At 35.0% G+C, this 15,000-nt stretch overlaps 1 protein-coding gene across 4 annotated transcripts in view; it reads left to right on the top strand.

The window, feature by feature from the left end:
• Positions 1 to 15,000, top strand: part of LOC135558706 (E3 ubiquitin-protein ligase RNF220-like) — a 198,237-nt gene that overhangs the window by 7,114 nt on the left and 176,123 nt on the right. For all 4 annotated transcript variants that reach the window (XM_064992760.1, XM_064992758.1, XM_064992757.1 and 1 more), the window contains exon 2: positions 11,076 to 11,896. In XM_064992760.1, the coding sequence (XP_064848832.1) occupies positions 11,248 to 11,896 (649 nt within the window). In that variant the 5' untranslated portion in view covers positions 11,076 to 11,247. The remainder of the gene's footprint in view (positions 1 to 11,075; positions 11,897 to 15,000) is intronic.

The raw sequence follows: 15,000 nt of genomic DNA, 5'->3' as shown, positions 1-15,000 counted from the left end.
GACAGTTGACTCTGACTGTCCCGAACAGACCCGGCCAGCCCATCCACCACACAGACAGTTGACTCTGACTGTCGCGAACAGACCCGACCAGCCCATCCACCACACAGACAGTTGACTCTGCCTGTCGCGAACAGACCCGGCCAGCCCATCCACCACACAGACAGTTGACTCTGCCTGTCTGTGTCACAACAGCAAATATTTGATGCCGCACTCCCTGTCTCAAGCGGCTAAAATCTATTAGACTTTTACCTATATGATTGGGTTTTTACCATTTTAAGTTTTGTCCCCTTTAGACTGAGTGGTTTTTAGGTGCCTATAAAATGACAAGGGATTGTTTTGGAAGTGAAACAGTGTAATTAGCTGCTCTGAAATGTGTCAACATCTTCTCCCTATGTGCAGTAGAATCACATGAAGATGAGGAGTGAAAAAACACCTCTTATGTTTCATAGTAATGTTTCATAGTAATAGTAATGTTTAATAGTAATGTTTCATAGTAATGTTTCATAGTAATGTTTCATAGTAATAGTAATGTTTCATAGTGATGTTTCAAATTAATGTTTCATAGTAATGTTTCATAGTAATGTTTCACAGTAATAGTAATGTTTCATAGTAATAGTAATGTTTCATAGTAATAGTAATGTTTCATAGTAGTGTTTCATAGTAATGCTTCATAGTAATGTTTCATAGCAATAGTAATGTTTCATTGTAATGTTTCATAGTAATAGTAATGTTTCATAGTAATAGTAATGTTTCATAGTAATAGTAATGTTTCTTAGTAATGTTTCATAGTAATACTAATATTTCATAGTAATAGTAATGTTTCATAGTAATGTTTCACCGTAAGAGTAATGTTTCATAGTAATGTTTCATAGTAATGTTTCATAGTAATAGTAATGTTTCATAGTAATATTTCATAGTAATGTTTCATAGTAATAGTAATGTTTCATAGTAATAGTAATGTTTCATGGTAATGTTTCATAGCAATGGTAATGTTTCATAGTAATAGTAATGTTTCATGGTAATAGTAATGTTTCATGGTAATGTTTCATAGCAATGGTAATGTTTCATAGTAATGTTTCATAGTAATAGTAATGTTTCATAGTAATATTTCATAGTAATGTTTCATAGTAATGGTAATGTTTCATAGTAATGTTTCATAGTAATGCTTTATAGTAATGTTTCATACCAATAGTAATGTTTCATTGTAATGTTTCATATTAATAGCAATGTTTCATAGTAATAGTAATGTTTCATAGCAATGTTTCATGGTAATGTTTCGTAGTAATGATTCATAGTAATGTTTCATAGTAATGTTTCATTGTAATGTTTCATATTAATGTTTCATAGTAATAGTACTATTTCATAGTAATGTTTAATAGTAATGTTTCACAGTAATAGTAATGTTTCATAGTAATAGTAATGTTTCATAGTAATAGTAATGTTTCATAGTAATGTTTCATAGCAATGGTAATGTTTCATAGTAATAGTAATGTTTCATAGTAATGTTTCATAGTAAGAGTAATGTTTCATAGTAATAGTAATGTCTCATAGTAATGTTTCACAGTAATAGTAATGTTTCATAGTAAGGTTTCATATTAATGTTTCATAGTAATAGTAATGTTTCATAGTAATAGTATTGTTTCATAGTAATAGTAATGTTTCATGGTAATGTTTCTTAGTAATGTTTCATAGTAATAGTAATATTTCATAGTAATAGTAATGTTTCATAGTAATGTTTCATAGTAATAGTAATGTTTCATAGTAATGTTTCATATTAATGTTTCATAGTAATAGTAATGTTTCATGGTAATATTTCATAGTAATAGTAATGTTTCATAGTAATGTTTCATATTAATCCTTCATAGTAATATTTCATAGAAATAAAAATGTTTCATAGTAATAGTAATGTTTCATGGTAATGTTTCATAGCAATGGTAATGTTTCATAGTAATGTTTCATAGTAATATTTCACAGTAATAATAATGTTTCATAGTAATGTTTCACAGTAATAGTAGTGTTTCATGGTAATGTTTCATAGTAATAGTAATGTTTCATAGTAATGTTTCATATTAATCCTTCATAGTAATGTTTCATAGTAATAGTAATATTTCATAGTAATAGTAATGTTTCATAGTAATAGTAATGTTTCATAGTAATGTTTCATATTAATGTTTCATAGTAATAGTACTGTTTCATGGTAATATTTCATAGTAATAAAAATGTTTCATAGTAATAGTAATGTTTCATGATCATGTTTCATAGCAATGGTAATGTTTCATAGTAATATTTCAGAGTAATAGTAATGTATCATAGTAATGTTTCATAGTAATAGTAATGTTTCATAGTAATGTTTCACAGTAATAGTAGTGTTTCATGGTAATGTTTCATAGCAATGGTAATGTTTCATAGTAAGGTTTCATAGTAATAGTAATGTTTCATAGTAATGTTTCACAGTAATAGTAGTGTTTCATGGTAATGTTTCATAGCAATGGTAATGTTTCATAGTAATGTTTCACAGTAATAGTCATGTCTCATAGTAATGTTTCATAATAATAGTAATGTTTCATTATAATAGTAATGTTTCATAGTAATGTTTCATAGTAATAGTAATGTTTCATAGTAATGTTTCATAGTAAGAGTAATGTTTCATAGTAATAGTAATGTCTCATAGTAATGTTTCACAGTAATAGTAATGTCTCATAGTAATGTTTCACAGTAATAGTAATGTTTCATAGTAATAGTATTGTTTCATGGTAATAGTAATGTTTCATAGTAATGTTTCATAGTAATAGTAATGTTTCTTAGTAATGGTTCATAGTAATAGTAATATTTCATAGTAATAGTAATGTTTCATAGTAAGGTTTCATATTAATGTTTCATAGTAATAGTAATGTTTCATAGTAATAGTATTGTTTCATAGTAATAGTAATGTTTCATGGTAATGTTTCTTAGTAATGTTTCATAGTAATAGTAATATTTCATAGTAATAGTAATGTTTCATAGTAATGTTTCAAAGTAATAGTAATGTTTCATAGTAATGTTTCATATTAATGTTTCATAGTAATAGTAATGTTTCATGGTAATGTTTCATAGCAATGGTAATGTTTCATAGTAATAGTAATGTTTCATGGTAATAGTAATGTTTCATGGTAATGTTTCATAGCAATGGTAATGTTTCATAGTAATGTTTCACAGTAATAGTAATGTCTCATAGTAATGTTTCATAATAATAGTAATGTTTCATAGTAATAGTAATGTTTCATAGTAATGTGTCATAGTAATAGTAATGTTTCATAGTAATGTTTCATAGTAATAGTAATGTTTCACAGTAATGTTTCATAGTAATAGTAGTGTTTCATAGTAATGTTTCATAGTAATAGTAATGTTTCATAGTAATGTTTCATTGTAATAGTATTGTTTATAGTAATATTTCATCGTAATGGTAATGTTTCATAGTAATGTTTCATAGTAATGGTAATGTTTCATAGTAATAATAATGTTTCATAGTAATGTTTCATAGTGATAGTAACGTTTCATAGTAATGTATCGTAGTGATGTTTCAGAATAATAGTAATATTTCATAGTAATATTTCATAGTGATGTTTTATAGTAATGTTTCATAGTAATGTTTCATAGTCATAGTGATGTTTCATAGTCATGTTTCATAGTCATGTTTCATAGTAATGTTTCATAGTAAGGTTTCATAGTAATGTTTCATAGCAATGTTTCATAGTAATAGTAATGTTTCATAGTAATAGTAATGTTTCGTAGTAATTTTTCATAGCAATGGTAATGTTTCATAGTAATGTTTCATAGTAATGTTTCATAGTAATAGTAATGTTTCATAGTAATGTTTCATAGTAATGTTTCATAGTAATGGTAATATTTCATAGTAATGTTTCATAGTCATGTTTCATAGTCATGTTTCATAGTCATGTTTCATAGTAATGTTTCATAGCAATGTTTCATATTAATAGTAATGTTTCATAGTAATAGTAATATTTCATAGTAATAGTAATGTTTCATAGTAATGTTTCATAGTAATAGTAATGTTTCATAGTAATGTTTCATATTAATGTTTCATAGTAATAGTACTGTTTCATGGTAATATTTCATAGTAATAAAAATGTTTCATAGTAATAGTAATGTTTCATGATAATGTTTCATAGCAATGGTAATGTTTCATAGTAATATTTCAGAGTAATAGTAATGTATCATAGTAATGTTTCATAGTAATAGTAATGTTTCATAGTAATGTTTCACAGTAATAGTAGTGTTTCATGGTAATGTTTCATAGCAATGGTAATGTTTCATAGTAAGGTTTCATAGTAATAGTAATGTTTCATAGTAATGTTTCACAGTAATAGTAGTGTTTCATGGTAATGTTTCATAGCAATGGTAATGTTTCATAGTAATGTTTCACAGTAATAGTCATGTCTCATAGTAATGTTTCATAATAATAGTAATGTTTCATTATAATAGTAATGTTTCATAGTAATGTTTCATAGTAATAGTAATGTTTCATAGTAATGTTTCATAGTAAGAGTAATGTTTCATAGTAATAGTAATGTCTCATAGTAATGTTTCACAGTAATAGTAATGTCTCATAGTAATGTTTCACAGTAATAGTAATGTTTCATAGTAATAGTATTGTTTCTTAGTAATGGTTCATAGTAATAGTAATATTTCATAGTAATAGTAATGTTTCATAGTAATGTTTCATAGTAATGTTTCACAGTAATAGTAATGTTTCATAGTAATAGTATTGTTTCATAGTAATAGTAATGTTTCATGGTAATGTTTCATAGTAATAGTAATGTTTCATAGTAATGTTTCACATTAATGTTTCATAGTAATAGTAATGTTTCATAGTAATAGTATTGTTTCATAGTAATAGTAATGTTTCATGGTAATGTTTCTTAGTAATGTTTCATAGTAATAGTAATATTTCATAGTAATAGTAATGTTTCATAGTAATGTTTCAAAGTAATAGTAATGTTTCATAGTAATGTTTCATATTAATGTTTCATAGTAATAGTAATGTTTCATGGTAATGTTTCATAGCAATGGTAATGTTTCATAGTAATAGTAATGTTTCATGGTAATAGTAATGTTTCATGGTAATGTTTCATAGCAATGGTAATGTTTCATAGTAATGTTTCACAGTAATAGTAATGTCTCATAGTAATGTTTCATAGTAATGTTTCATAGTAATGTTTCATAGTAATAGTAATGTTTCTTAGTAATGGTTCATAGTAATAGTAATATTTCATAGTAATAGTAATGTTTCATAGTAATGTTTCATAGTAATGTTTCACAGTAATAGTAATGTTTCATAGTAATAGTATTGTTTCATAGTAATAGTAATGTTTCATGGTAATGTTTCATAGTAATAGTAATGTTTCATAGTAAGGTTTCATATTAATGTTTCATAGTAATAGTAATGTTTCATAGTAATAGTATTGTTTCATAGTAATAGTAATGTTTCATGGTAATGTTTCTTAGTAATGTTTCATAGTAATAGTAATATTTCATAGTAATAGTAATGTTTCATAGTAATGTTTCAAAGTAATAGTAATGTTTCATAGTAATGTTTCATATTAATGTTTCATAGTAATAGTAATGTTTCATGGTAATGTTTCATAGCAATGGTAATGTTTCATAGTAATAGTAATGTTTCATGGTAATAGTAATGTTTCATGGTAATGTTTCATAGCAATGGTAATGTTTCATAGTAATGTTTCACAGTAATAGTAATGTCTCATAGTAATGTTTCATAATAATAGTAATGTTTCATAGTAATAGTAATGTTTCATAGTAATGTGTCATAGTAATAGTAATGTTTCATAGTAATGTTTCATAGTAATAGTAATGTTTCACAGTAATGTTTCATAGTAATAGTAGTGTTTCATAGTAATGTTTCATAGTAATAGTAATGTTTCATAGTAATGTTTCATTGTAATAGTATTGTTTATAGTAATATTTCATCGTAATGGTAATGTTTCATAGTAATGTTTCATAGTAATGGTAATGTTTCATAGTAATAATAATGTTTCATAGTAATGTTTCATAGTGATAGTAACGTTTCATAGTAATGTATCGTAGTGATGTTTCAGAATAATAGTAATATTTCATAGTAATATTTCATAGTGATGTTTTATAGTAATGTTTCATAGTAATGTTTCATAGTCATAGTGATGTTTCATAGTCATGTTTCATAGTCATGTTTCATAGTAATGTTTCATAGTAATAGTAATGTTTCATAGTAATGTTTCATAGTAATGTTTCATAGTAATGGTAATATTTCATAGTAATGTTTCATAGTCATGTTTCATAGTCATGCTTCATAGTCATGTTTCATAGTAATGTTTCATAGCAATGTTTCATATTAATAGTAATGTTTCATAGTAATAGTAATGTTTCATAGTAATAGTAATGTTTCATAGTAATTTTTCATAGCAATGGTAATGTTTCATAGTAATGTTTCATAGTAATAGTAATGCTTCATATTAATGTTTCACAGTAATAGTAATGTTTCATAGTAATGGTAATATTTCATAGTAATGTTTCATAGTAATGTTTCATAGTAATGGTAATGTTTCATAGTAATGTTTCATAGCAATGCTTCATAGTAATGTTTCATAGTAATAGTAATGTTTCATAGTAATGTTTCATATTAATGTTTCATAGTAATAGTAATGTTTCATAGTAATGTTTCATAGTAATAGTAATGTTTCATAGTAATGGTACTATTTCATAGTAATGTTTCATAGTAATGTTTCACAGTAATAGTAATGTTTCATAGTAATGTTTCATAGTAATAGTAATGTTTCATAGTAATAGTAATGTTTCATTATAATAGTAATGTTTCATAGTAATGTTTCATAGCAATGGTAATGTTTCATAGTAATACTAATGTTTCATAGTAATGTTTCATAGCAATAGTAATGTTTAAGAGTAATGTTTCATTGTAATGTTTCATAGTAATGTGTCATAGTAATAGTAATGTTTCATAGAAATGTTTCATAGTAATAGTAATGTTTCATCGTAATGTTTCATCGTAATGTTTCATAGTAATGTTTCATAGTCATAGTAATGTTTCATAGTCATGTTTCATAGTAATGTTTCATAGTCATAGTAATGTTTCATAGTCATGTTTCATAGTAATGTTTCATAGTAATGTTTCATAGTAAGGTTTCATAGTAATGTTTCATAGTAAGGTTTCATAGTAATGTTTCATAGCAATGTTTCATAGTAATGTTTCATAGTAATGTTTCATAGTAATAGTAATGTTTCATAGTAAGGTTTCATAGTAATGTTTCATAGCAATGTTTCATAGTAATGTTTTATAGTAATGATTCATAGTAATAGTAATGTTTCATAGTAATGTTTCATAGTAATGTTTCATAGTAATGTTTCATAGCAATGTTTCATAGTAATAGTAATGTTTCACGGTAATAGTAATGTTTCATAGTAATGTTTCATAGAGTTGCCAGATTTAGTAGAGCAGTTCTACTGTACATGTACGTACACTTGTAAATGTCTCTGGTTCGAATATTATCAACAATCTATTTTAATTTCACATTTTGAGAAATTATCTTTTTTGGAACTTGTTGTGGATTTTGGAAGTTATCTACGGTGTTACAGTGATGTTTCTTTAGTTGATGAAATAATGGGCAGAAATAGGGTTGGTACTGTGTATTTCAATTTTCTTGAATTGTAGGAAGTGGGCTGATGCATTTGAATTGAATAGCTGATTAAGATGATGTTTTTTTAAACAAGAGGGTCTGTAGGTACACTTCCCTTTTTAGAAGTTCGGAGATAATTAGAGATCTACTTGTTCAAATCATCTACCGAATTACTACAACATCAACTTGCAAATTGTCTAAATATGCCCTCTCCATAGATAATATGCCTATGCGCACAAGTGTGTGTGTGTCTATGTGTGTGTGTGTGTGTAAATGTGTGTGTGTGTGCGTGTGCGTGCGCGCGCGTGTGTGTGTCTATGTGTGTGTTAATGTGTGTGTGTCTATGCGTGTGTGTGTGTGCGTGTGTGTCTATGTGCGTGTGTGTGTGTTTGTGTGTGTGTGCGTGTGTGTGTGCGCGCGTGTGTCTATGTGCGTGTGTCTATGTGTGTGTTAATGTGTTTGTGTGTGTGTCTATGTGTGTGTGTATGTGTGTGTGTATATGTGTGTGTATGTGTGTGTGTGTGCGTGTGCATGTGCGTGTGTGTGTGAGTGTGTGTGTGTGTGTGTGTGTGTGTGTGTGTCTATGTGCATGTGTGTGCATGTGTGTCTATGTGCGTATGTGTGTGTGTGTCAATGTGTGTGTCAATGTGTGTGTGTGTATGTGTGTGTGTGTACGTGTGTGGGTGTATGTGTGTGGGTGTATGTGTGCGTGCATATGTGTGTGTGTGTGTGTGTGTGTGTGTGTGTGTGTGTGTGTATGTGTGTGTGTGTGTGTGTGTGTGTGTGTGTGTGTGTGTGTGTGTGTGTGTGTGTGTGTGTGTGTGTGTGTGTGTGTGTGTGTGTGTGTGTGTGTGTGTGCTCCAGGAGGGGTTGAATGACACCGTCTGCCCTGTCCTGTAATAAAATGTAAGAGTGGCACTTTCACTGTTTTCAACAATCTCTAAATGTACTGACAGACAAGGAAAGCACAGGAGCTGTGGTCTGAATGACACTCTCTAAGGAAACTTTAGCTGTTCGGGGCTCCAATACTTGGCCAGCAGTCAGAGTTGACAGTGTATGTTTATATCTAAATTGGATTTATGTGCGTTTCTCTCCTAAAACAACCAGATGGAAAATAGGTTTGACATCCCAACTATTTACCTTTACAGAGACCTATATCTTATTTTACATCAGTGCCTTTCTGACAGGAATTATATTACACTTCATTGTTGTTGACGTTGCAATTTCTCAAGATATCATGACATTGTCACTTAAAATACAATAATGTGTTGTATTTAATATTTCACTGACAGCTGCATCAGTCTACCGAGAGTAATCAAGTTATGACAATATGGAAATATTCTATCTATGACGTTCAATAATAAAATGCAGATAAACCCTGTCAGTAAATATTTATGAGCTATTTTCAGTAGATTCTAACTGTATATATATATATGTATTATAGGTTATTCCAATGTTCCAATGTTGTTCCAATGTTATTCCAATGATTGTTTATCATTAGTGATAAGGATAATAAATCTTCAGTTGAGATCACACTGATTCTCAACTTTGGCTGAACTTTTATTATTCCGTCTTATCATTTAAAAGGATGTAGTATATTATAAGACAAGCAGTAATGAGATAGAAAACAGTTTAAAAGGCCTCCCTTCGGTGTCAGTTTCCCGACAACTCTGCGTGGTGTGGAGTGGAGCAGAGCAGAGGAGTGTGTGTGTGTGTGTGTCAGTGTGTGTCAGGCTCCAGCCCACAGGGCTGACTCAAGCGCCCTGGGAGCACAAGATTTGTTCCTGTAGCTCCCGCACCAGGCGACTTCGGCTCTGCTCCCTCGTCTGCTGGAGAAGAGAGAAATGATTAGCACATAGGTACAACACTCAGCCTACTTATGCTTTCGGCATAAGGGGATATCCTGTGTCCTTTTATTGAATTGTCAGTTTCACACGGAGTCCACAGCGCTGCACGCTGATGGTAACGATAATACAGCTCGAGTATCCAGGTATTTGTCACCGTGTTACCTGGCTGTCAACACCTACATGGAGTCATTGTTTAGAGGTTATCCCAGAGAAGAGATCTGATACGTAGGGAAGACTATGATGAAAGGGGGCATGGATAGGGCCTTTTGTTACAGATAGGGTATTGTTATTGGTACCATTTCAAGGTGCTTTTTCCTGGGTAGATTAGGGGGAAAGACAGAGTGTAATGTGATGCTTGGGCGTCTGGCCAGACCGGAGCGCTGTAGTGTACTATAGTATAGTATAACCAATTTTCAACAGACATTCCCCTGACATCTACTGTATGGCTACGTCCCAAATGGCACCCTGTTCCCTATATAGTGCACTACTTTTGTCCAGAGCCCCATAGGGGCACCATGTAGGGAATAGGGCGCCGTTTGGGACGCACCCTGTGTGGTAATGTAAATGTAATGTAAATAGATTCTTTCGGAGAGAGGCTGTGTGTGCAGTGTGTCAAAGCTCAGATCAGGTTTTAAATGGATTTGAATGAGTGTTCAGGACAGCTGATGTATATAACATATTTCTCAGCTAATTCCCGTGGAGAGTCTTTGATGTGGGCAGATATTCTGTGTGGCTTTGAAGAGCTATGTACATGATGCTGTAGGTTTGACCTTATCCACATGAATTGGTTCAACATTTGAGAGGATTTAGATAAATCAATGGTGAATGTATGATAGCATATCTAACTTCAACATTTTCTGTGTATGTCAATGTAAAGGTACATGGAATATTATTTTAAAATATAGATTTATGAAGTAGAGATGCATAAAATACTGAATTTGTAACAGTTTTGTGGTTGATTTTTTATAGATGATGGGCACTTCTTTTGAGCTCTTAAAATGTATACCCATACATAGGTCCACCTTCTAATTACACTTTGGGATCCCAAAAATATTTGAAACGTTTTTTGCCATTGTTTCATTAAATCACCTCACACACTTTGTTCAATCTGACCATTTAATCCTCCTGAGAGTCAGTCTGTTTCACTGCTCCAGAGGTCAAGAGGTTAAGTGCAGCTAATTTATTCATTCAGTCAAATTTCCTGGCTGTGCAGATGGCAGCCTGATATGATATCACTATCACAATCCCATTGGAGTAGGCAGCCTGGGGACCAGGGACGAGTGTTCACATGAGCAGGCCCGGCCTTATCAGATTGACGAGCGCTGCCCTTATCTGTGACAGACGGTTCTGGTCCAGCTGCAGGCAGGGAAGGGAGATGGAGAGATGGGGAAATAATCCGCTTAAATCGATGTGATCCAACCCCAGATCTCTCTCTGAGGGAAAGTTTGTGACTTCTTCAAAGAGGCTCTGTCATGTTATTTTTAATAGTTTTATGGCTGATGCTGAATGAAAACGTCACTTCTTGTGTGTCCTGTTACAGACGGTGACCTGAGGAGGATGAACCCGCAGTGAGACTGGACCCTTCCGTGAGGACCCACCTTCCCCTGACCTGCGTGTCCAGAGCCGCCTCCCGCAGCCCGGACACCCCGCCCCACTCCTTCTTCTCTCAGCCCCTCCTCTGGGCCCAGGAACCCCACTCCTCAGGTACCAGGATGGACCTGCACCGGGCCGCTTTCAAGATGGAGTCGTCCTCTTACCTTCCCAACCCTCTGGCATCCCCGGCCCTGATGGTGCTGGCTTCCACCGCCGAGGCCAGCCGCGACGCCTCCATCCCCTGCCAGCAGCCCCGCCCCTTCGGCGTGCCCGTCTCCATGGGGGAGAAGGACATGCACCTGCCCTTCAACAACGGCTCCTACACCTTCGCCTCCATGTACCACCGTCAGGGAGCCGTTCCCGGGGGCTTCCCCAACCGGGACTTCCCCTCCTCCCTGCTGCACCTGCATCACCAGTTCGCCCCCCCAAACCTGGACTGCTCCCCCATCAGCATGCTGAACCACAGCGGGGTGGGGGCCTTCCGACCCTTCGCCTCCCCTCCAGACGACCGCGACGGGGCAGGGGGCTACCAGTCTGCCTTCACCCCAGCCAAGCGCCTCAAAGGCTGCCTGGATGCAGACGCCTCTCCCCACCTGCGCTACACGGACGCTGAGGGTAAAGAGTATGACTTTGGGGGGGGACAGATCCCCTCCAGCTCCCCAAGCGCCCTTAAGGCAGTGGAGGATGCTGGGAAAAAGATTTTTGCAGTGTCCGGCCTGTTGTCCGACCGCGAGACGTCATCGAGCCCAGAGGACCGCATCGAACGCTGTGAGTACATGTATCTGTATATTATGAAACATAAAACTCATGTAAAGGTAACCACTAATTCTACTATTAAATCATGCCTCACAAACAATACGCTTTTGATATTAGTTTACAAGAAAAAATGTACCTATAAACAACACATACTGTGTGCTGTGTCGCTATAGAGACAGCAGCATCCATACATTGCTATCTATGAAGTGCATTAAAGTACAGAGGGATGTTCAGGAAGTGAGCCCCACACACAGATGAACTCCACAGATTTGATTCATAAATTACAAGGAAGTTTCTCTTGGGTAAGTGCAAGTGAAAGAATTTGGGAAGATATCAAATGATGCCAGGGTATGCTCAGAAGAATAAGTATGCTGCTGAGAGGGAGTCCAGTAATATAACTGGCAGTAATCCACCCTGTGAACCTTAACTCCAAAATACAGTAGCAGCCTGTGAAAACCAAAGACATTTCCATAGGCCCACTCAGCCTTAAACTCACTCACACACTGTCCTCCCCTCTCGCAGTGGTCTGTGGCGAACGCATACACACACGCTCATGTGTGAGCTCACGCGGTCACACACACGCGCTCACACACACACGCACACACACACACACACGCACACACGCGCTCACACACACACACACACACGCACACACACACACACACACACACGCACACACACACACACACACACACACACACACACACACACACACACACACACACACACACACACACACACACACACACACACACACACACACACACACACACACACACACACGCACACAATTCCCTCCCCGATTATGTTCTCTGTCACCCCTACAGTGCACAACACTGATTTTCTGGTCCCTTCTTCTTGTCTTCCCCCCATGTCCTTTCCTGTCCCTGTCTCACTCCAACTCCCACAAGCTCTGGGACATTAGCATTCTCCAATGAGCAGAGGCCATTTGGCTCACTGTTTTAATCTGATTACTTGGGAAGTGACTCGCAGCAAGATGGGATACAGTCCTGTCATCAGCATTCATCATACCACTGCACTCACCCAGCCAGTGTGGCAAATGAACAGGGGATTACCCAGCTTTCCAAACTTTGGCAGGAGGCATGTCTCTAACAGGAGGGGCGGATAACCCCCCAACCCCACCCTCTCTCTCTGCACAAGCACTAACAAGTCCTACACACGTCAACAGGATCCATCTGATCTTGTGACAGATTGGTGGGAGAGAGAGAGAGCGAGAGAGAGAGAGAGAGAGAGAAAGTGGGAGTCAGTCTCTCAGGAGAAAGAGACCGAGCCCTCATTATGGTGGCGGGTAATTGCACACTGAGAGTCGCTGTGCTTCCTCACTATCTTTCTCACTCTTCCTCTCCCTTTTCCTCTCTCGGTCTCTCTCATTGGGAGGGCTAGAGCGCGACAGGCGCACTGTGCATACGGAGAGATCGAACCACCCTTGATCGAACACATGAGAGACAAGAGCGGCGAACTGAGACTGATCCGATAAACACACCACTGGAGGAGCAGGGAGGGGGAATGACACCCAGCAAGAAGAACGAGAGGGAGAGAGAAGGAGGGAAGAAGAGAGAGAGAGAGAGGGATGGAAAGAGAGAGAGAGAGATGAAAGAAATAGCATTTCTCATAAAGGATTACTTCTTATAGGAGGCTTGTTTAAGTCGCGTTGGTGTTTTTGAGATCCTGTAAACGTCAGCCCAGCTAATGCTGCCTGCGTTTCTGCTGGTCATGTTTATGTAGAACCAGAGAGATTCATGTAGATTTGTAGCGTAGATAGAAGTGAAATAGATAGAATTACATGTCCTTTGTGTTGGGCATTGGGAAATTGCAAGGCTTATGGATCTTACCAATACCATCCAGATAAACTGCTATTGTGTGTTAAGCTGATATTGGTGTCATTTGATTAGAATACGGTCTAGTTCATCCTCACTGATATAGAGGAGATTAGGGTGGAAGGGGACCAGGGGACTAGGGGGGTTGGCATCCCCAGTGTAGAGCAAGGCGGCATGGGCATAGGGTATGGCGAGGACGGGGAGGGAGGAAATTATTTTGAGAGCTGGAAGCTGTTTTCTGTTTTGGAGTCTTGTCTAATTCGATTAAACCTGCACCCACCAAGGGCTCGAATGCAATTGAATTTCCAGCAATTTTATATAAGAGACTTAAATTGGGTTCTCTTGACTGTATACCTAGCTGCTTGCTGTCACTCCTGGAGCAGTGTCCCCTCAGTGTTAAACCCGCCAGATCTTCCCAGTACAGTCACTGGCACGTTTAAAAAACACTATACTGTAAATCATTAAAACTCCACATCAAGATCCCAACATGGCATTATAATATACGCATATCACATTATAATATACACATATCACATTATAATATACGCATATCACATTATAATATACACATATCACATTATAATATACACATATCACATTATAATATACGCATATCACATTATAATATACGCATATCACATTATAATATACGCATATCACATTATAATATACACATATCACATTATAATATACACATATCATATTATAATATACACATATCACATTATAATATACACATATCACATTATAATATACACATATCACATTATAATATACATATATCACATTATAATATACACATATCACATTATAATATACACATATGACATTATAATATACACATATCACATTATAATATACGTATATCACATTATAAGCTATTCCATGTCAGTGTACTCATATTACAGATTCACCCCTCTGAAATCAGTAATAAAAGGGTGTTTCCTTGTACACTGTATAGTTTTAAAGGCACCCGAAGTCATTTGCCTGTTTAAAATTCACTTGAATATTAACAATGAAAGAATCACATGCAGAAGCTCAGTGAAGACAGAAGAACACTTGTTTGTTTGTGAGAGTGATTTTAAATGTGTGTATCTCTGTGTGTTTTGCGTGTGTGTCATTTATTGTCATGGATGTGTGTGTGTGTGTTTGTGTGTGTGTGTGTACATCTCCCTCTGTGAGTGCGTGACAGCTGGAGCTTGTTTGTTTGTTTTCCCCCACCACACATTTGCACCGCAGATCTGAACATTGAACCTGACCCTGAGCAGCTAACCCACT

The sequence above is a fragment of the Oncorhynchus masou genome, chromosome 17 (genome assembly GCF_036934945.1).
Source record: "Oncorhynchus masou masou isolate Uvic2021 chromosome 17, UVic_Omas_1.1, whole genome shotgun sequence".
Lineage (NCBI taxonomy): Eukaryota > Metazoa > Chordata > Actinopteri > Salmoniformes > Salmonidae > Oncorhynchus > Oncorhynchus masou.
Note: the sequence above shows the minus strand (reverse complement) of the source record. Positions and strands in the feature narration are given on the sequence as shown.